The sequence below is a fragment of the Dipodomys merriami genome, unplaced genomic scaffold (assembly GCF_024711535.1).
Source record: "Dipodomys merriami isolate MVZ:Mamm:240054 unplaced genomic scaffold, mDipMer1.0.p SCAF_26, whole genome shotgun sequence".
In the NCBI taxonomy this organism is placed as follows: domain Eukaryota; kingdom Metazoa; phylum Chordata; class Mammalia; order Rodentia; family Heteromyidae; genus Dipodomys; species Dipodomys merriami.
The window spans coordinates 4,676,213-4,696,538 of NW_027204048.1; the positions used below are offsets into that span (position 1 = coordinate 4,676,213).

Consider the following 20,326-nt stretch of genomic DNA (forward strand, 5'->3'; position numbering starts at 1 on the left):
TCCTGGCAGCCCAGGCCCTTGGGCTCACGGAGGCTGTGAAGGTGCCGTACCCTGTGTTTGAGTCCAATCCCGAGTTCCTATATGTGGAGGGCCTGCCAGAAGGGATCCCCTTCCGAAGCCCCACCTGGTTTGGGATCCCACGCCTAGAGAGGATCGTGCGTGGGAGCAACAAAATCAAGTTCGTGGTGAAAAAGTAAGCACCCTGCCCACAGCAGTCATGGGAGGTGGAGTAGGAGGAAGCCTTGTGTCCCAGCATGCCCAGGTCAGATGCGCCCTTACACTCAGTGCTCTTGTGCTCCTTTTTTCCTAGGCCAGAGCTAGTTGTGTCCTACCTGCCTCCAGGAATGGCCACCAAGATAAACACTAAAGGTAAGCCTTGCGGCCCGCTCCAGGCATCATCCCACCCCGGATCAGCCTTCCTTTGCTCCTCCCAGCCTCCACCCTGTAGGGCCTGTGTCCCACCTCCGCTGTGTCCGCGCCTCTTGAGTCATTTCATGGCACGCAGCTCCCTTCTGTGTGTTCCTTCACATTCTATTGAGGATTTCCTGTGTGCCATCCTCTGCTCTGTTTTCACAGCTTTGATGCTCATGTGGAGGATTACACTACCAATTTAATTCTTCAGGTTTCTGTGAAAAGAGCCAAACTGTATGCATATTACCATGTGCTTTTGTACAGCGTCCCCTTGAGAGTTGTATGGTGAACGCAAGTAACCTTGTGCTTACCTTGTAGCACTGCAGTCCCCCAAAAGACCACGCAGCCCGGGGAGTAACGCGAAGGTTCCTGAGATCGAGGTGACAGTGGAAGGTAGGCCTGCGCCGCGCCGGCTCCCAGGTGCAGTGCTGGCCGGTCCTGCCACACCGTCTCCACTTCTAGTAGAAAACAGAAAGTACTCTGGACCTCATCTCAGTAAACGCTGGGTACAGGGGTGCCCACCTGTCAGCCTAGGAGGATTGAGGTCTAGGCTGGCTTGGTCATAAATTCCAGAGCCTAAATAAGACAGCTAAAGTGAGAAGGCCTGAGTGTGACCTGGGTGGGAAAGCACGGCCCTGCAGGCCAGGGCCGGGTGATCCTGGTCCAGGCTTTGGAGCCTCGCCGGGAGATGGGCTTTATCTAGTACGAGTAAGCAACAGCACAGATTGCAGCCCAGTGCTGGTGGCTCACACTTGTAAAACCTAGTTACTCAGAGCTGATGATCACAGTTCAAAGTCGTCCTGGGTAGAAAATCAAATCCATGAGACTCTTATTTTCATATAAACACCAAAAAGAAGCCAGAAATGGGGTTATGGCTCAAGCAGTAGAGAACTAGCCTTATGTGAAAAAGCTAGGGGCAGCACCTAGGCCCTGAGTTCAAACCCCCAGGATCAGCATATGCGTGCGCTTGCACGCACGCACACACACACACACACAGTTGCCAATGTCCCAGGAATTCATGTGCCCTCAGTGCCAGAGGCCAGAGCAGGTGTAGCGCTGAAGTGATTGGTCCATGGGCAGCGGGGGAGGAAGCCTGGGCAGGAGGGTGGCCCAGCAGTGAATCTTGAGTACACCGAGTTCAGAGCCAGTAACAGCCACCATTGAGGCTGGAGAGTGCTTGCGCAGACATCGCTGCCATGAGTGACAGGCTCCCAAGAGCAAAGAGGGGCCTCGATCCTCACAGAAGATACAGCCTCCCTTAAAGCCCCCAGACACTAAGGAAGGTGGAGACATGGCTGACTGTGGCCTGCATGGCACTGGTTCTGTACTGGAGGCCTGCGAGGAAGTAGTAGTTTGTGGATGCTACGTGTTGATGTAGGCCATTTCTACTGCAGTGTCAGGAATTGTACAAACAACGTATCTCAGAAATACGTGAATTCAGCCCTGTGTGGCACACACCTGTCATCCCAGTACTCAGGAGGCTGAGATCTGAGGATTGTGGTTTGAAGCCAGCCCAGCAGAAAAGTTTGGTGAAGCAAAAACTAGCTGCAAGTGGAGGTGTGGTAGTTTCCATGAAAACATCCAAGTGAGAGCGCAGGGCTCGAAGTACTGGCCTTAGTACCAGCGCCCAAAAACTTGAATTGAAGATCCCATGAAATCCTCCTTGGCATAACTAGTGTCAGCTAATCAGAAGCAACTCAGTGACACACTTCTAGAAACCTTTTCTATCTGTATTTTAAACTGCTAGTCTCTGTTGAAGCAGAATGTCTACACCGGATGCTCTGGTTGCAGGGGTGAAGTGGGGGATGTGTGTGGTATGCATGCACATTGCCCCAAGCCCCGCCCCGCCATGGAATGCTGGTGGCAGCTCACCCTGGCATTGGCTTAGTGGCTCGAAGATGGTGGGCCCCTCTAGCACCCCGGAAGCCCTGTGGTGTCCTTCAGACTTTTGTCTGACTGCGGTTCAGACAAGCTCTCCCTGTGTAGGCTGACCTTGAACTCCTGATACTCCTGCCCTGCCTCCCTCTGCTGGGACCCCAGCCCAGCATGTGTCCAGGCCATGAGGCTGAGGAGAGGGCTCTCGGGTGTCTGCTTAGCACTGGCTGCCCAGGCTGCCCTGCTGGCCTGGCGTAGCTACTTTAAGAGACGAGTGGCCCATGTCAGGCCATGACTGGCCACCCGCAGGGCTGTTTCTGTGGGCCTCCCACAGGGCAGTGGGCTTCCGCTCCCCCCAGCACGGGCCACTCTCCCGAGACTCGGAGAATTGCTGCTGCATTCATTTTCTTGGCACTGGTTTGTTTCCACTGATGGGTTGTCTCCAGAGATCCTCCGAGTGGCCGCGGTGGGGCCCCTGCCTGCTGGGCTGGGCTGGGCTTGTTCCTAGTCTGGGCAGCTGGGGCATTTTTTGTTGTTGTTGTTGTCTTGTTGGTCGTGGGGCCTGAACTCTGGGCCTGGCGCTGTCCCTCAGCTCTTCAGCTCAAGGCTAGCACCCTACCACTTGCCACGGTGCCACTTCTGGCTTTTTTCTGCTTATGTGGTGCTGAGGAATCGAACCCAGGGGCTCATGCTTGCGAGGCAAGCACTTTACCACTGAGCCACCTTCCCAGCCCGCAGCTGGGCTTCTTTGGAGTAAAGAGTCCCATGTCCCTCCCTGGAGGGCAGTTGGGAGCCCCTCTGTCACCTGGGGACTGCGGAGGAAGGGATGTGGGCTGAGGCGTGAAGCAGCAGTCAGGCCAGTGAAGAGCTCCTGCCAGAGGAGGGAGGCAGAGCGCATGTGGGTGGAGGCTGTGGGGCTCACAGACACCATGCCCAGAGGTTTGGCTTTGTGTTCTGGGTCTGGGAAGGCATGCACAGTAAACAATTGAACTGTGGTGATGGTGACCTCTTCTCACTTTCCTCAGGCCCCAATAACAACAGTCCTCAGACCTCTGCCGTGCGGACCCCGACCCAGACCAATGGCTCCAATGTTCCCTTCAAGCCCCGAGGCAGAGAATTTTCCTTTGGTAACACTTTTGCATTCCTTCCTTTTCATCTCTTGCTGGAAGGTCAGTGCTGTCAGTAGACACCTGCTAGACAGTTCCATGATCCAGCTGGCCTGTGGCCTCAGCCCCAGCTGCTCTGCCGCTCCCTTCTCAGCCCGGGCCCTGCCAGTGGCCACACATGCACCTGCTGGGCACGGTGGTGGGGAGCAGGCGTGTCCTTTCGTGCAGCATGGGCCATTGCGTTATGGCCGGTGCCGCAGTCAGGGTCACAGTCAGGCAGAGTTAGCGTCGGGTGGACGCAGCCGGCGCTCCTGCTCTATGTGACACTCACCTCTGTCTTCTCCCCACGCAGAGGCTTGGAATGCCAAAATTACCGACCTGAAGCAGAAAGTTGAAAATCTTTTCAATGAAAAATGTGGTAGGTTTATTTATTTATTTTTAACATTATTGAGATAGGAAGTCATTTTTTTGGCAAATGAAGGCAACAGAGCAAAATAGTTCACTTGAAGCTGGGTGCTGGTGGCTCACACCTATAATCCTAGCTACTCAGGAAGCTGAGAGCGGAGGATCACAGTTCAAAGCCAGGCCAGGCAGGAAAGTCTGTGAGACTCTTATCTCTAGTGAGCCACCAGAAAACAGAAGTGGAGCTATGGATTAAAGTGATGGAGTGCTAGCCTTGAGCAAAAGAGCCCAGGGACAGCACCTTGGCTCTGAGTTCAAGCCCCACCACTGACAAAAAAAAAAAAAGTTTATGTTTAAATGTGGGAGATTTTAAATGCACCAAGTTATGAAAGAACATTTTCTCCAACTAAAGTGAGTGTGTTTTATGGTGCAGGCATTAAGGTGGCTACAGAACGGAGGGTGGCTTTCATAGGGGTGCTGAGCACTGTCTCTACTCTGTAGGGGAGGCGCTTGGCCTGAAGCAGGCGGTGAAGGTCCCCTTCGCGCTCTTCGAGTCCTTCCCTGAGGACTTCTATGTGGAGGGCCTGCCTGAGGGGGTGCCTTTCCGCAGACCTTCCACCTTCGGCATTCCCCGGCTGGAGAAGATCCTGCGCAACAAGGCCAAGATCAAGTTCATCATCAAGAAGTGAGGGGTGGGCCGGGCTGCACTGGGCTGAGCCATGGGGAGGGGTGAGGTGGCAGTCCCATGAAATTGGCTGCCTGTTTTTTGTTTTGTTTTGTCTTGTTTTGCCAGTCCTTGGGCTTGAGCTCACGATTGGGCACTGTCTCTGAGCTTCTTTTGCTCAATGCTGGTACTCTACCATTTGAGCCACAGCCCTACATCCAGCCTTTTCTGTTTATGTGGTACTGAGTAATTGAACTCAGGGCTTCACGCATGCTAGGCAAGCACTCTACCACTAAGCCACATTCCCAGCCCCGGATGCCCGGTTTTATAGTTTAGTAAGTTAAAAGACATGAGGGAGGGCATATGGAGAGTTAATACGTTTATGCTGCAAAACCTTCATCCGTCATGTTCAGCTGACTGGTCAGATGTTTGATTTTTGTGTTGGTACTGAAGCTTGAACTCAGACCTCACACTCTTGCTCAAGGTTCATGCTGGCCCTACCACTTGAACCACAGTTCCACTTCTAGCTTTTTGTTGGTTCATTAGCAGAGTCTCTCTGTTTTGTTTGTCCGGGCTGCCTTCAACTGGGAGAGTCTCAGATCTTGGCCTCCTGACTAGTCTGGATTACAGGCATGAGCCACTGGTGCCTGGAAGGTGGTTCCTGTTTTTTTGTTTCTGTGTTTGTTTGTCTGTTGTGGGTCTTGAACTCTGGGCCTGGGTGCTGTTCCTCAGCTCTTCAGCTCAAGGCTAGCACTCTATCACTTGACCCACAGTGTCACTTCTGGTTTTCTGGTGGTTAATTGGAGGTAAAAGTCTCACGGACTTTTCTGCCCGGGCTGGCTTTGAACCGGCGATCCTCAGATCTCAGCCTCCTGAGTAGCTAGGATTACAGGTGTAAGCCACCAGCGCCCAGCTGGTTTGGTTTTATGTAGGCTTTTTACCTAAGCACCTCTGAATTTGGTGGATTTGGTGGATTAGGCTACTTGGTTGCTGCCCATGGAGAGTAATTGCTGCCAACAACTCAAGCTCACCAATTGCAGCCCTGGTTACTAAGTTCATGTAAAGCATCCTTTTGAGTTGTTCAGCACACAAAATGAGCGCCTTTACTACTTGAGGCCAGGCATGTGGGGTGAAGCAGGGCAATGGGGGTCAGGAGGGGGAGGCGTTGGCCGTGGTCCTCCGTGTCTTTCTAGATGTCTGTGGTGCCAGGTTATGTTTTCCACCCAAAATTGAACTCTTGGTTGGGGTGGGGCCTGTTCTTGTGCCCTGAGGTTTGCGCAAGTCCCCAGTGCAGAGCATGCTAGGGCCAATGAGCCCACTGAGGAATTGAACCGCTGGCCAGCACGTGGTTCCCCCCTGTTGCAGGCCTGAGATGTTCGAGACAGCCATCAAGGAGAGCACATCATCCAAGAGCCCACCCCGTGAGTGCCCCAGCCTGCTCTTCCCTGGGTGTCCCCGTCTGTGGGCAGCCCCGCCACCCTGTTGCTGTCCCCGCTGCCGTGCAGCCTGCCCGGGCTATGTGGTTTGACGTGTTTGCTGTTCTCTGAGCATTGGGAAAAACAAAATAGTCTGTGGGGAGGTCTAACATGTTACTAGAACACAAGCAAGGGTGCAGGCTCCCGGCCCTGATAGAAGGGGCCACGCCGCGTTGCCACGCGTGTTGCCACGCCGGCACCGGTGCCTTCTCCAACAGGCAGCACCCCACTCGTGCGTGTGGTATCCTCTCTGATGCAGTTTCTGTCTTAAGGGAAAATCAATTCATCGCCCAGTGTGAATACTACTGCCTCCGGCGTGGAAGACCTGAACATCATCCAGGTGACCATTCCAGGTAGGGCGTCCACTGGGCCAGGCCCAGTCTCCCCTGGGTGGCCTGCCTGGAGGTGGGCACCTAGCCCCGTAGCGAGTTAAACCCGTCCGTGTGTCCGCCAGTCCTGTGCTTTCTGCACCTGCTTGTCCCCGCATCAGGGGCTTCCCAGGGATGTGTGCTGGTGTTCTGTCCCCCATCTCTCATGGGAAGAAGCTGCACCCTTCCCTCTTGGGCCCCCCCCCCCCCCGTGGCAGCAAAGCACGCTCCCCTGGGAGGGTGGCAGCGCAGGCTCACCCTGCTCCCCGCCCGCTCCAGATGATGACAGCGAGCGGCTGTCCAAGGTGGAGAAGGCCCGGCAGCTGCGCGAGCAGGTCAATGACCTCTTCAGCCGCAAGTTTGGTGAGTCCCGTGGCCCCTCCACAGCCAAGGGGTGGAGGTTGGGTCAGGGCTAAGTGGTCGTGCTGTGGCCGTGGTGGTGGTTGGTGTGCAGTGGGGGAGGCGGGGGTCACTGCGCTCTTTGTTCTGTTCTGTTGCCTTCCATAGGTGAAGCCATTGGCATGGGCTTCCCGGTGAAGGTGCCCTACAGGAAGATCACCATCAACCCCGGCTGCGTGGTGGTGGACGGTATGCCTCCTGGCGTGTCCTTCAAAGCCCCCAGCTACCTGGAGATCAGCTCCATGAGACGGATCTTAGACTCGGCCGAGTTCATCAAGTTCACGGTCATTAGGTGAGTCGTGTGCAAGTGCGAGGAGCCGGCGTGGCGGGCGGAGCGCTTGCCTCGCTTGCCCCGCCGTCCCTGCTGCATGCGTGCGAGCTGTGAGGCTGTGCGGGGCCAGGCTAAGGGCCCCCTGCACCCTGGCCGGTGTGCTTCGCAGCCACACTCCAGTCTGAGCTCACTTGTTTTTTCTGTCTGTCCTGGGGCTTGAACTCAGGGCCACTTGGGTTTTTTTTTTTTGATGGTTAACTGGAGATAAGAGTCTCTCAGACTTTCCTGCCCTGGGCTGGCTTCGAACCAAGATCCTCAGATCTCAGCCTCCTGTGTAGCTGACAGGCATGAACCACCATAGTCTAGGTTTCACTTGTTTTTTTTTCTCGCAGGGCTGGTGCTCTACCATTTGAGCCACCGCTTCACTTCCCTACATGAGTCTTTAGAATTGCTGGGTCCAGGCACTCCCCCCCCTCACACACCAGTCTCCTGCGCCCTGACCTCTCCTCCGCTCCTGACAGCCAGGGTGGCAGATCATGGCATGCCGACCGAGTCCTGGGGTTCGCACATGCCCGCCTGTGTGTTCCCTTCAGAGGCAGTGGCCTGTGGCGGCACCCTGAGCCCTGAGCCCACACAGCCTCCCTGTCTGCTCCCCGTAAGGGGACTCAAGTGCCCATGTCCCTGCTGAGAACGCTGGCCTGGCACGCAGAGGTCCTTGGGTCCTTTCTGAAGCATCTCCCTGTCCACTCTGCTCCCAGGGACGCTCCATTTCCGGAGCCACCCTGGCCTTGCGTGCCGCATGCTGTCATGCAGCCCCTCCATCCCAGCCACTCTGTCTGTTGTGTTCATACTAGTGTGGTTGGCAGGCTAGGTGCCACGTGGCCAGCAGGCAGAACCCATCCGGCCATATGGAAACAGCTTCTTCCATGTGGCGCAGGGCATGCTGGGGCACGGGGCGCAGCAGGGTGTGGAGGTGGTGCTCACACATTTGTTTTCTCTCCAGGCCATTCCCAGGACTGGTGATTAATAACCGTGAGTACTGCCCACGCCGGGCCCCGAAGCTCCCCGTGGGGTGTAGTGAGCCGGCCTTTGGTTGCACTTAGGGCACACGGTCCCAGCCAAGCATAGCGGGTGGCCACCAGGGGTCTTATGTCCCTAGTGACAAGACGGTGGCTTGTCCTCACCTCCACTGTCCCCACGCTGAGAGCCGAGGGCCATGACTCCTGCGGGTCCTTGGGTGACCGTCAGTGCGCAAAGCCTGAACTCACCGCTCTGCCTTGTCCTGAGGACATGGCTGCTGGCAGCACGGCCTGGCTGGGCCCCTTCCCGGGAGAAAGCGCCCGCGCCACGGTGCTGCTGTCAGCGCTCCCACTTTCCTTTCAGAGCTGGTGGATCAGAATGAGGCGGAGGGCCCCGTGACCCAAGGTGAGAGCCACGTGCACGTGTGCACACACGGACGCATGGCCTTGGCTGCCTCGCTCCTGGGGGGACTCGTACCAGCTCCAGCCGTGTGCCAATGAGAGCTGCGCAGTTTAGGCTGCTGCGCCGGCGCAGGCGTGGAGTGGGTCTCTGTGCAGCCGCTGCTCTGACTTGGTGGAGCACCATGAAGGGCCTTGTGCATGGGGACCATGGAAGCCGAGGAGGCGGGGGGCGGGGGGGGGAGCTGGCTGCTCTTGTGCAGGCTGGGGGAGGGGAGGTAGGTGGGTGCCATGGATGAGCTCCATGTGAGCAGAGCCTGCACACGCTGGTGATTTGCTCACGTGCAGCGCCTCAGAAAAGTAAGAACTTGCCGGTCGCTGGTGGCTCACGCCTGGAATCCTAGCTACTAGAAGGCGGCCTGTGCAGGGAAGCCCATGAGGCTCTTCCCTGCAATTAACCACCAAAAGGTGGGAGTGGTGCAGTGGTGGAGCGCTAATCTTGAGCGAAAGAGCTTGGGGACAGCGCCCAGGCCCCGAGTTCAATCCCCAGGACCAGCATAAGGGGAGAGGAAGAGAGCAAGCACTGTAGGTGCTGTTGAATAACCTGGGCTGTGCTTCGTGTGTCCTTCAGAGTCAGCCGAGCAGAGTCAGTTGGAAGCTCCTGTGGCGGAAGGTACGGGGGTGCCCACTGAGCCTGGCCTGGCACTCAGGATGGGTCGCTCTTGGGGTGCAGGTGGCATGTTGTGCTAGTGGCTGCTGTGTCCCGGTCCCTGGGGGCGGGGCAGCTCAGAGCCTCGTGTGTCACGTGTGTGTTCTGTGAAGTCGTGGGGTGGCCGGTGCAGCCCTCGTGTCCCCCTGCCGTGACGCCAGGCCACACCGGGCATAGGACCGTCCCATCGAGTGGCTTGTGGTGTGGGGTTGCTTTCTGTGTGTGTTGCCGCACAGCACAGCGCACGGGCGCCCTTCTGTTTGTCCTGGCAGAAATGAAAGAGGCAGATGGAAGCTCCCAGATCAAGCAGGAGCCTGACCCCACGTGGTAGGCTGCTCCCCAGGGCCAGGTGAGCCACGGGTGCTTCTGTGCATTTCGGCCGCGGTCGTCTGTGGGGTGTGGCTTTCGGGCGCGGCGCTGAGCCTCTCTCCTCCCTCTGTCCTCGCAGCCGCCGGCGTGGGAGCGGAGCAGAGCGGAGCGGCCATGCCCCGAGCTGTGTACAGTACTTGTATAACAGAATTCCTTCTATACAAACCTTCTTTTCTACTTTTAGATAGAAATGTCTACTTTTTCAGCCGTTCTGTGAATTGCAGCGCGGCGGCCAGCGGGTGGCGCTGTGGGGCGTGGGCCTCCTCCCGGGCCCAGCGGCTCTTTAGTTTTTCTATTGGAAAAATCGTTCCCGAGTGGACAGTCTGCGTCACAGCATGGACTGGCCTCTCCCGAACCACCCCTGTGGTCTGTGGTTTTGTCACAATTGCGAGCGGCGGCGGCAGCGCCTTTGCCCGCTCCTTGGCGGCTGCCCTGCCCCAGCCTGCTGCGCCCGGGACGGCGCAGGGCGCTGCAGCGCGTGTTCCTGCACGCCACGCGGGCCGCAGAGCCGGGGCCCCACTCGCTCTTCCGCCCGCTGGTAGATTGCGTGGTTCACAGACGGCCGCAGTGCAAGGAGCATAGTTTCCTTAGCTTTATCACGAAGATACCCACGGAGATTATATCACATGGTAGCAGAAATAGGCATTTTCTGTGTTGCTTATATTTTACCTCAGATTGTAGATATAGGGTAACAAATAAAGTCCATCCATGACTTTCACACGTGGCTGTTTTTTTTCGGACTTTTCTTGGGTGCGTGGGGCACATGGGCCCAGGTGGTGGGGGCACCCCATCTGAGAAGGCTGAGGCCAGAGCGGGGGGCACCTGGTACCACGCCCCAAGGTGGCTGGGGCCTCGCACAACCTGTACATGGCACAATGGTAGTTGTGGCAGTTTGGGGGTTCATTTGGCCATCTTGGGCTTGGCACTGGGGTAACAGACAAGAAGCTGGGGGGTGTGGGGACAGGAAGGGCCCTGAGCCGTTACCCACTCGTGACCCATGCAAGGCTCCGTCACTTGGGACCCTGGTCTTGCTCTATGGAGCCTTCAGCATGGCGGCCTACAACCAGGCAGGGGGACCTGCTGGCTTTTGTCAGGGCTGGGGTGCAGCTCAGGAGTCCCCGAGTCCAGCCCCAGTTGGGAAGTGTTGAGGTGTCAGGACCCCACATGTAGCTTGCAAGCTCCATGGCCCTGCCAGGGTGTGGGCCGTGCTGGGGTACGTGGTACCGGTGGGCCCGCCCCACATCTGTGTGCATGTAGGGCCCAGGGCACTGCTCCCGAGGCTGAGAGGCACCCAGAAACCAGCGCAGCCCCCTTTCTATAGCATCCTGAGCCTGGGGCTGAGAACGTGGAGTCCTTGTTTGGCGGGGCCCTTGGTGGGCCCTGAGTGGGCAGATGCCAGGGCGCCTGTGGGAAAGGTGGGCCTGGTGGCGCTCTGCTTAGTCTCCACCCCAGGAGCTGACACCCCCGCAGCCAGCCTGGGGGACAGCCTGGCCTGCGCGGGCTTCCTCCCACAGGGAGGCATCGGGTTTGAGGCTGGGACTCTGGCATGTGAGAGCCACGCGTGTGCGTGTCACAAGCCTGCGGCCGTGGGGCTCAGCGTCCTTCCCGATGGTGCGAGCTGCAGCCTTCACTGGCCTCCGCTGGAGGGTGAGCTGCCTGGCCCTGCCAGGACCCCGCACCAAAGCGCAGGCGCTGTGTGTGGCCCCACTGCATAGGAGAGCACACCATCAAGCCGGACGGGGCACTCCCGCCTGGAGTCCCTGCTTGGGAGGGCTAACCTGAGCCAGGTTAGGGGCAGCGGCGGCCTGGCAGCTGGCCCTGCTCCCCGCGCCCAGGGAGCAGATGATGGGGCCCAGCGCATCCATGCCCACGACCCACGGGGGTGTAGAGTGCATTCCAAGGCCTAGGGCAGAGAGTGGTGGCTGCCTGCTGAGGCCAGCAATCCCTGGACGGAGGGAGGGAGGGAGGGACGGAGGGAGGGACAGAGGGAGGGAGGGAGGGAGGGAGGGGATACTGGGCAGCACAGGGCTGTTGGGTGGTTGCCCTTGAAGCGAGGTGGCGCCGAGCTCTGTGGGACCTGCTGTCTCCCCAGAGCCTGGCAGGGTCATGCCACAAACCGCCACAGACCTGGGCACAAGCAGGATGAACGACAGCCCTGACCCCAGAGTGCTGCCCCGGTGCCAGGCCCCTGCCCACGCTGGCCCTTGGTGCTCCTTGGGGATTTCCTGGCTAAGGAAATGGCCAGCCTGGCCCCGGAAGTCAAGGTCTTGGGGGGCCCCCCGCCTCGCAGCCTGGGTGACAACTTCTCACTTTTGGTGTCCGCACCAGCCAGAGGCCCCTCAGCCCCTCTCCCCACTCCACCCAGCCATTTGTTCACCTGCCGGGAGGCGGTGTGCAGGCCGGCCAGCGACCACCATGCCCCATGTGCCTCAGTTTCCCTGTGGGTGACAAAAACACTTGCCAAGGCCTGGCCCAGCACAAATCTTCCTGCTCACGCACCCCAGAGCTTCAGAATTTGGGGGGCTGGGACACAGGTATAGCCTGTGCACGTTTATGTTTCACAGTGAAAGCTTTGAAATCTTGCTCCAGATGCCAGTGGCTCATGCCTGTGATCTGAGCTGCTCAGGAGGCTGAGAGCCGAGGGGCAGGGTTTGAAACCCGTCCAGCAGGAAAGTCCACGAGATGCTTATCTCCACAGGCCTGGCCAGGCTCCGTGTTTGCAAGGTCTTGACTGCCTTGCGCAAGGGGGAAAGGAAGGGAAGGAAGTGGGGCGGCCTGGCAGGGGAGGGAGGCGGCTGTCGTGTGGGAAGTCCCCAAAGGGCCCCCTGTTCCTTCTGCAACCGCCACCTGTCCAGCCAGGCCAGATGAGGAGAGCTGCCTCCTTTATTTCTCGCTTTTTCCTGTACAACACGTGTCCGTAGAAAGACCAGCACAAACCCTACACTCACTTTCATCAAACAACCTCATTTAACAGGGCATGGTGGCTCATGCCTATAATCTCAGCTGCTCAGGAGACTGAGATCTGAGGATCTTAGTTTAAAGCCAGGTGGGGCAGGAAAGTCTATGAGACTATCTCCCATTAACTACCAAAAAGCTGGATGTGAGCTGTCGCTCAGTGGTAAATTGCTAGCCTTGTGTGGAAAAGCTCAAGGACAGCATCTAGTCCCCCTGAGTTCAAGCCCCAGGACAGGTACCAAAACACAAAAGAAACAAACGCAACCCCCAGAACCATTGTGGACACAGTGCAGAAAAGCTCGATCACGCTCTGCCCGACCCAGCCACAGCCCTGGGAGAACGGAGCACCCTCTGTGCTGCCCCCTTGGGGTCAGGGCAGCACGAATGGCCGCAGTTGCTGCCTGAGTCCCTGCCAGGACCCCACAGACCACCAGAGACCAGCCAGGCCCTGTGCGTCCTCCCAGCCCCCGCCCCCACCCTGAACCTCCCGCCCCAGACAAGCAACTTCCTCTTCCCAGCACATATAAGGCCCAGCCCCGGTGGCCCAGAGTGGCAAGGGCACCCACTGCAGCCATGGGGGACACCGCCATCCGCCACATCGCCCTACTAGGCTTCGAGAAACGCTTTGTCCCCAGCCAGCACTACGTGAGTACACCCAGGCTCGGCGTAGCCACCTCCCCACCCACCAGCTAGGCAGGGCCCAGGGTGCCCTTCTGGACCCTGAGCCTTTGGGTCTCACTAAACTCTGGGGTCCACCGATGCCATCTTGGGGAAACCTGAGTCCTGTACAGCGGAGCCCCCATCCCCTCCCCCCCCCCCCCCCCGCCTACCGTCCATCCCCATCTTGAGCCTAGGGCCCCCTCCTGGGAGGGGGAGCCTAGCCTGCCCAGACCAGATCAGCGAGCACCCCAGGGCACTGTCAGGGGTCCCCTGTGTGTCAACCAGGACCCCATTTAGATCGGGAGGTGATGTCCAGGACACAAGTACTTCATGCTCTGACTCGTTTTAATTCTGAAATCATTTCAGAGTCAGGGCAAGTGCCAACAGTGCAAATATATTCACGCTCGCATGCGTGTGTGTGTGTGTGTATGTGTGCGTGTGCGTGTGTGTGTGTATGTATGTGTGCACGCGCGCTGGTCCTGGGACTTGAACTCAAGGCCTGGGAGCTGTCCCTGAGCTGCTTTTGCTCAAGTCTAGAACTCTATCACTTGAGCAACAGCTACATTCAGCTTTTTGGTAGTTAATTGGAAATAAGAGTCTTACAGACTTTCCTGCTTGGGCTGGCTTTGAGCCATGATCCTCAGTTCTCAGCCTCCTGAGTAGTTAGGATTACAGGCAAAAGCACCAGCACCTGGCTCATGCTTTTTTTTTTTTTCCTTTTTATGTCAGTATTGGAGCTTGAACTCAGAGCCTTGAGCTCTCACTTGGCGTTTTCTGCTCAAGACTGATGCTCTAGCACTCTTGAACCACAGCTCCACTTCCAGCTTTTTGATGATAAACTGGAGATCAGAGTCTCACAGATTTGGCTGTCCAAGCTGGCTTCAAACCTCAGTCTTCCAGATCTTTATCCCCTGAATAGCTAGGGTTACAGATGTGAGCTACCAGGTCCAGCTGTGTGCTTGGGTTTCCTCAGCCCTGGCCCATTGTTACATAACCAGGAAGTGAACACACACAAACAAGGGTCACGCGGGACAGCGTTGGCCTCCTCAGTGGCCCCACACGGGCCCTGTGGTGAAAAGTTTATTGAGATCAAGAGTCCAGGATCAATGGGGGTCTCATCCCTCTGCTTTCCTTAATACAGACTTTCCACCTGGGCCCCTTCCAGCCCCTTTGCTTTTGTTATTTTTTTAAGTAAAAACGCTGTCCAGGCCAGCCGGAACACCAACTCACTTCTATATGTTTTGTACAACGCTAGGATTTACATACCCACACCTGGCTAGTTTGTTGAGATGAGTCTCATCAGCTTTTTTGCCTGAGTTCCTAACCTCTACTTCCATGAATAGCTGGAGTTACAGGCATAAGCCACTGCACTGGTTTGTTTCCTTGCTTTTGATGGGAATCTCCTTACCCAGCCCAGGCTGGAGTTCCAGGATGTGGTCATTTGGAATAGAGCAGGCTGGTGACATTGTAGGGTGTCACTACCTCTCTGGCATGAGTGCTGGCTGTGGACCAGGCTGGGTTTGCCCCCTGCCCCGTGCTCCTGCCCCTCCTATGGCTGGGTTTCCCCCTCACCCATACCTGGCATTAGTAACTTTATTAATGAAGTCTCATATATGCCTAGGAGGAGGGGAGGCACCTGGACGTCGCTCCTATTTATGTTTCATGGCCGGGATCACAGGCACAAACCACCACCAGGTTCACTGATGCAGATAGACTCTTACCAACGTTTCCCCTTGGGCTAGCCTTGAACTGTGATCTCCCTGATTTCTCTCTCCTGCCTAGCTGGGATTATAGGAATTAGTCACAATGCCTGGCCCTGGGGCTGGCAGCTCCTGAGTCCCTTTCAGTGGCCCTGGCTATCCCAAAGCCCTGGCCCAGGCGGCAGGCACTGAGCAGGCCCTTCCCCAGGTGTACATGTTCCTGGTGAAGTGGCAGGATCTGTCAGAGAAGGTGGTTTACCGGCGCTTCACTGAGATCTATGAGTTCCACGTAAGTGTGGGGGCTGCAGGGGCCACGCCACCCGCCCCAGCCCGTGGCGCCCTCACCCTCACCTCCATCTCCTTCTCTCCTAGAAAACGCTCAAAGAAATGTTTCCTATTGAGGCTGGAGATATCAACCCCGAGAGCCGGGTGATCCCGCACCTCCCAGGTGAGGGCAGCCCGCCGTGTCCCCACCCGCCCTGCGGCCCCATCCCATGTCCCCTTCCTGTGTCCCCCGTCCCATGACCCTGTCCCCTGTCCCTGCCCCCATGGCACTATGAATGAGTTGTGTGTGGCCCAAGCCCCCAGGTGGTTTGACGGGCAGCGAGCGGCAGAGAGCCGGCAGGGCGCTCTCTCCGAGTACCTCCACACGCTCCTGGCGCTGCCCACGAAGATCTCGCGCTGCCCACACCTGCTCAACTTCTTCAAGGTGCGCCCGGATGACCTGAAGCTGCCCACAGACAGCCAGTGAGTGGATGTCCTCAGCCGCCGTGCGGGGAGGGCGGGATGACAGCCCAGAGCCCCCAGCTTGGAGAGGGCAGGCAGCTGCGGGGGGCGCCCAGCGCGGCGGTGGCAGGGCAGCGGCTTCACCCGACTATGGGGCTGGCTGTGCTCGCCTGGTGGGGACTCTGGTGCAGGGGATCTGGGAGTCTGGGCAGCCCTGGGCCTCTGGAAGAGGCTGAGCAGCCTCCTGGAGGGCACCTATGCCTCGCACAGGGATGGCTGGTGGGCAGAGATGGCGACCCCAGGTCCCCTCCCTGTGGGCTAGGGTTCCAGGAAGGCTGCCCGGCTGGTGTCCACATGATCTGTAGGGGCCCAGGGTCCTTTCCCCTTCCACAGGCTCCACCCCACCTGGCTCAGACACCTCCTTCTCTCTGCAGTGGTCATGGGAAGTCCTTCTGCAGGTCTGACCCAGAGCCCCAACTGGAAGGGTCTGAACCAGGCTGTGTTCTCTTCTCAGAGCTAAAAAGCCAGAGACGTACCTGATGCCCAAGGATGGCCGAGGCAATGCAGCAGGTGAGGCGCTGGGCAGGGACAGTGGGGGGAGGCAGAAGGGGGAGGTGCAGGATGCGCATGGGCCCGTGGCGGGCCACAGCCGGCAGGTGGCAACGTGTCCTTGTAGCTACAAACCCAGTATAGAGCCCTCCCAGGGTCCTGGGGGGTATGTGGATCCTGAGGGGGTTCCAGGAGCCAAGGTGGCCTCAGAGGTGGAGCCGGGCAGGGCAGCTCATTCATTCTTTCATTCACTCACTCATTCATTCATTCTGGTGCTGGGATGGAAGCCAGGGCTCTGCACTCTGCCGCTGAGCTACATCTCCAGTCTGCTTCTCATCTTTGTTCTTTTTCTTTTTGGGTTTTTGAGACAAGCGTTGGATGTAGGTCTTGAACTCTTGCTCCTCCTGCCTCAGCTTTCGGGGTGCTGAGATTACAGGAGTATCCCCCACTCCCAGCCTCCCAGGTTTCAATCTTGATTGTGGCGGAGCTGTTAATACTATGGGTTAGCATTTACCGAGCACTTACAGTGTGCCAGGCGTGGTATACAATGCATTAACTCTGAGGGTGTGAGGCGCACACCCTGAACTCCAGGTACTCGGGAGGTACAGGCAGAAAGATCCTACACCTAAGCTGATCCCCTGGGCAAAAGTGTGCGACTCTATCTGCAAAATAAACTGAAAGCAAAAAGGGCTGGGGGTGTGGTTCAAGTGGTCAAGCAGAAGACTTGTGTTCATGTTCCAGTAATGGACATATGTGTGCATGTGTGCACATGCACGCATATGCACGTGTGCTCTGATCCCTTTGCTAACTTCCTAGGCCCAGGACTGGTCCCCCTGCGGGAAGACAATAGGCACTTAGTAACTACCCACTCTAGCCAGGCGCCAGTGGCTCACGCCTGTAATCCTAGCTACTCAGGAGGCTGAGATCTGAGGATCACGGTTCAAAACCGGCTTGGCAGGAAAGTCTTATCTCCAACTAACTACCTGAAAACCAGAAGTGGTGCTGTGGCACAAGTGGTAGAGCACCAGCTGTGATAGTGACTAGGCCCTGAGTTCAAGCCCCATGATAGACAAGTTTTTGTTTTTTGCCAGTCCTGGGGCTTGAACTCAGGGCCTAGGCACTGAACTTGAGCTGCTTTTGCTCAAGGCTAGCACTTTACCACTTCAGCCATAGTGCCACTTGTTTTTTTTTTTTCTGTGTATGTAGTGCTGAGGAATCAAACCCAGGGCTTCATACATGGTAGGCAAGCATTCTACACTAAGCCACATTCCCAGCCTCTTGACAATATTAAAAAAAATACAGAATAAATGCGCACCCTGTGAGCCTGCAGCGGGGGGGGGGGCTGCCCCTGTGCCCGCTCAGTCCATGCCCCTGTACCCTCTGCAGACATCACAGGCCCCCTCATCCTACAGACCTACCGCGCCATCGCCACCTACGAGAAGAGCTCGCCCTCTGAGATGGCGGTGACCGCGGGCGACGTGGTGGACGTGGTAGAAAAGAGCGAGAGTGGTCAGTCCCTGCCCTGCTGCTGCCCCATCTCCCCGTGGGGTCCCCCAGCCTTGAGGCCCTGCAGAGGCTCTGGCATGGGCACAGTAGACTGGGGGCACAGTCCGTCCCCCCCGAGCCTGTGTGGGACTCCACAGGCTGGCTCTGCAGATGCCTTGTGTCCATGTCCTCTGCCATGGACTCCAGGGGAGGTTGGGGGAGATGGGGGAGGCCGAGGAGGCCAGGGGAGACCCAGGGAGGCTGGGGAGGAGGTTGGGGAGGCCAGGGTGTTGACTCACATCCCCACGCCCCTGGTTCAGGTTGGTGGTTTTGCCAGACAAAGGCGAGGCGTGGCTGGGTCCCGGCGTCCTTCCTGGAGCCTCTGGACAGCCCAGATGAGGCAGAAGACCCTGAGCCCAACTATGCAGGTACCTGGCCTCCAGAGGGACACAGGGCTGGAATGTGAGGAGCCAGATGCTTTTGGGGCTACCCAACAACTGGACACCTCATCTGTGGGAGCCTGGCCAGACTGCTGTAGCTCCCGGGCTCTGGTAGGGGTGGGCAGCTGGGGGCTCACCTGGGCTGGTGAGCACAGGCAGGGGCCAGAAGGAGCTGGTGGGGGCAGCTGGGCTAGTTCTAGACCCAGAGGGGAGAGTGGGGGGCAAGCCTGGTGTGGGCGGCCCCTGGCAGCATGTGCATCTCCATCCTGGACTCCAGGAGAGCCCTACATTGCCATCAAAGGCTACACTGCGGTGGAGGATGATGAGGTGTCGCTGTCCGAGGGGGACGCCATCGAGGTCATTCACAAGCTCCTGGACGGCTGGTGGGTTGTCAGGTAGGACAGCCTCCCCCCATGTTCCACACCCTGAGCCGGCCCGGCCAGGAGGCCCGCTGGGGCTCTGGACTAACTCGAGGTGACTCTGGGTAAGCCTCGGCACTTCTGGGCCTCAGTTTCCACATTGCTGGAAGGTGAAAGATGAGCCCACCTTGCCTGTCTTGTGAGTTTCAGAATTCTGTCCAAATAAGGCCTCTCTCCTTCTTGGCCCATCCTCCTCCATTTTTATTTTTGTCAGTCATGGGGTTTGAACTCAGGGCCTAGGTGCTGTTTGTGAGCTTTTCTGTTCCAGGCTAGCACTCTACTGCTTTGAGTCACAGCTGGTGGTTAACTGGAGACTCTGCCACTTGGGCCATAACTTATTCCCAGCATTTTGGTGTTTAATTGGAGATCAGAGTGTCATGAGCTTTCCTACTTGTGCGGGGCTTCCTGAGTAGCTGGTATTACAGGTGTGAGTCACTGGTGCCCACTTTGACCCCGCCGCCATTGGTTGAGATTGAGCCTCATGAACTTGTCTTTTCTCCCAAACGGAGACCACCTTGCCCCTCAATCTGCTGCAGTCCATTTCCCAAGTAGCTGGGACTCTGGGCATGAGTCACCAGGCTTGGCTTCAAAGATGGATGGAACCATCTTCAGCACAGGGTGCCGGGAGCTGAATGAAAGCCCTCCGCACTGACACGCCCCCGCCCCACCTCCCGCGCAGACAAGGGCTGCTGTTTGGCCGGATCACGGTTCCGGCCCGGATGAAATCGAAAACCAGGCGTTAGGATAGAAGCGGAGGTGGTGGTGGTTGTCTTGGGGTCCCGCCAGGGTCGTCCCCGCGGATGGGGAAGGAGGGCCGGGAGGCTGGGAGGGCTCGGCCGGGCACGGCGGGGGACAGACGCCCCGGCCCGCTTCTCCGCTGCAGGAAGGAGGACGCCACCGGCTACTTCCCGTCCATGTACCTGCAGAGGGCGGGGCAGGACCCGGCGCAGGCCCCGCGCCCCGCCAGGGGCAGAGGCGCCCCGCCTCGCAGGTGGGCTGGCGGTGGGGCCGCACCCTCGGTGGGGGGGGGACGGCGGGGCCCGGGGCCCCGGGTCCTGACCTCGTGTCCGCCCCGCCCGGCCAGATCCACCATTCGCAACGCGCAAAGCATCCACCAGCGGGCACGGAAACGCCTCAGCCAGGACGCCTACCGCCGCAACAGCGTCCGCTTCCTGCAGCAGCAGCGCGGCCGACAGAGCCCGCGGCGTAAGCAGAGGCGCGGCCCAGGGCGGAGCTAGTCAGGCGGGAGGGCGCTGACGGGGGCCAGGGCAATGGCGCGGAGCCAGAGAGGCAGGGACCGGAGGGCGCTGATAGGCTGGAGCCTAGGCAATGGGGCGGAGCCAGGCAGCTTGGTGGGCGGAGCCAAGGGTGGGGCGGGGCGAGTCGACCGAGCACCCGGTGGGCGGGGCCAGGCAGGCCGGACGGGGCGGGCTCCTGATCCCGGCCTGCCCCCAGAGGCCAGCCCTCAGACGCCGCCGCGCGCGAAGCCGCAGCCCGCCGTCCCCCCGCGGCCCAGCGCCGACCTCATTCTGCACCGCTGCAGCGAGAGCACCAAGCGAAAACTGGCGCCCGCCATCTGAGCCCCAGCCGCCCGCCAGTCTGGGGGTGCCCGGCAGCTCAGGCCTCTCCCCGCTCAATAAACGCTGGAGTGTGCGGACGATGTCTCCCCCTGGGGATGTTTCCAGAATGAGGAGGGGTGGGATCGTGGGTGCGGCCTGTCCTCACAGGGGTGGGGTGGGGGGGGGCAGAGGTCCGGGAGAGCCCTGGAACCGCGCGGTGGGACGGACTAGGCAGGGACGGAGGGTCCTCGGACCCATTGCCGCCCTCAGCCTCCCCGCAGGGGCCCAGAGCCCACCCTAGCGTCGTCCCCGACGCCGAGGCCACCGTGCGGTGCGGAGAGGGAAGGCCAACAGCGCACACGAAGC

The 20,326-nt window shown here is 58.6% G+C and overlaps 2 protein-coding genes across 9 annotated transcripts in view; both read left to right on the plus strand.

Annotated features, from left to right (window-relative positions):
* Nucleotides 1-10,185, plus strand: part of Gtf2i (general transcription factor IIi) — a 67,138-nt gene extending 56,953 nt beyond the window's left edge. For 7 of the 8 annotated variants that reach the window (XM_070035567.1, XM_070035571.1, XM_070035568.1 and 4 more), the window contains 15 exons: nucleotides 10-193; nucleotides 311-369; nucleotides 730-804; nucleotides 3,312-3,413; nucleotides 3,745-3,810; nucleotides 4,296-4,479; nucleotides 5,824-5,879; nucleotides 6,206-6,286; nucleotides 6,581-6,664; nucleotides 6,809-6,992; nucleotides 7,975-8,003; nucleotides 8,355-8,396; nucleotides 9,021-9,062; nucleotides 9,371-9,447; nucleotides 9,547-10,185. In XM_070035567.1, the coding sequence (XP_069891668.1) occupies nucleotides 10-193; nucleotides 311-369; nucleotides 730-804; nucleotides 3,312-3,413; nucleotides 3,745-3,810; nucleotides 4,296-4,479; nucleotides 5,824-5,879; nucleotides 6,206-6,286; nucleotides 6,581-6,664; nucleotides 6,809-6,992; nucleotides 7,975-8,003; nucleotides 8,355-8,396; nucleotides 9,021-9,062; nucleotides 9,371-9,429 (1,247 nt within the window). In that variant the 3' untranslated portion in view covers nucleotides 9,430-9,447; nucleotides 9,547-10,185. The remainder of the gene's footprint in view (nucleotides 1-9; nucleotides 194-310; nucleotides 370-729; nucleotides 805-3,311; nucleotides 3,414-3,744; nucleotides 3,811-4,295; nucleotides 4,480-5,823; nucleotides 5,880-6,205; nucleotides 6,287-6,580; nucleotides 6,665-6,808; nucleotides 6,993-7,974; nucleotides 8,004-8,354; nucleotides 8,397-9,020; nucleotides 9,063-9,370; nucleotides 9,448-9,546) is intronic. The other variant, XM_070035573.1, reaches the window with a different exon arrangement.
* A 2,786-nt stretch (nucleotides 10,186-12,971) lies between these two features.
* On the plus strand, nucleotides 12,972-20,057 carry Ncf1 (neutrophil cytosolic factor 1). The gene is made up of 11 exons (XM_070035576.1): nucleotides 12,972-13,067; nucleotides 14,991-15,071; nucleotides 15,155-15,230; nucleotides 15,364-15,529; nucleotides 16,023-16,078; nucleotides 17,444-17,566; nucleotides 17,863-17,970; nucleotides 18,260-18,377; nucleotides 19,285-19,392; nucleotides 19,486-19,607; nucleotides 19,857-20,057. The coding sequence occupies exons 1-11, from the start codon at nucleotides 12,996-12,998 to the stop codon at nucleotides 19,979-19,981; spliced, it is 1,155 nt and encodes a 384-aa protein (XP_069891677.1). The 5' UTR covers nucleotides 12,972-12,995; the 3' UTR covers nucleotides 19,982-20,057.
* Nucleotides 20,058-20,326: the final 269 nt, after the last annotated feature.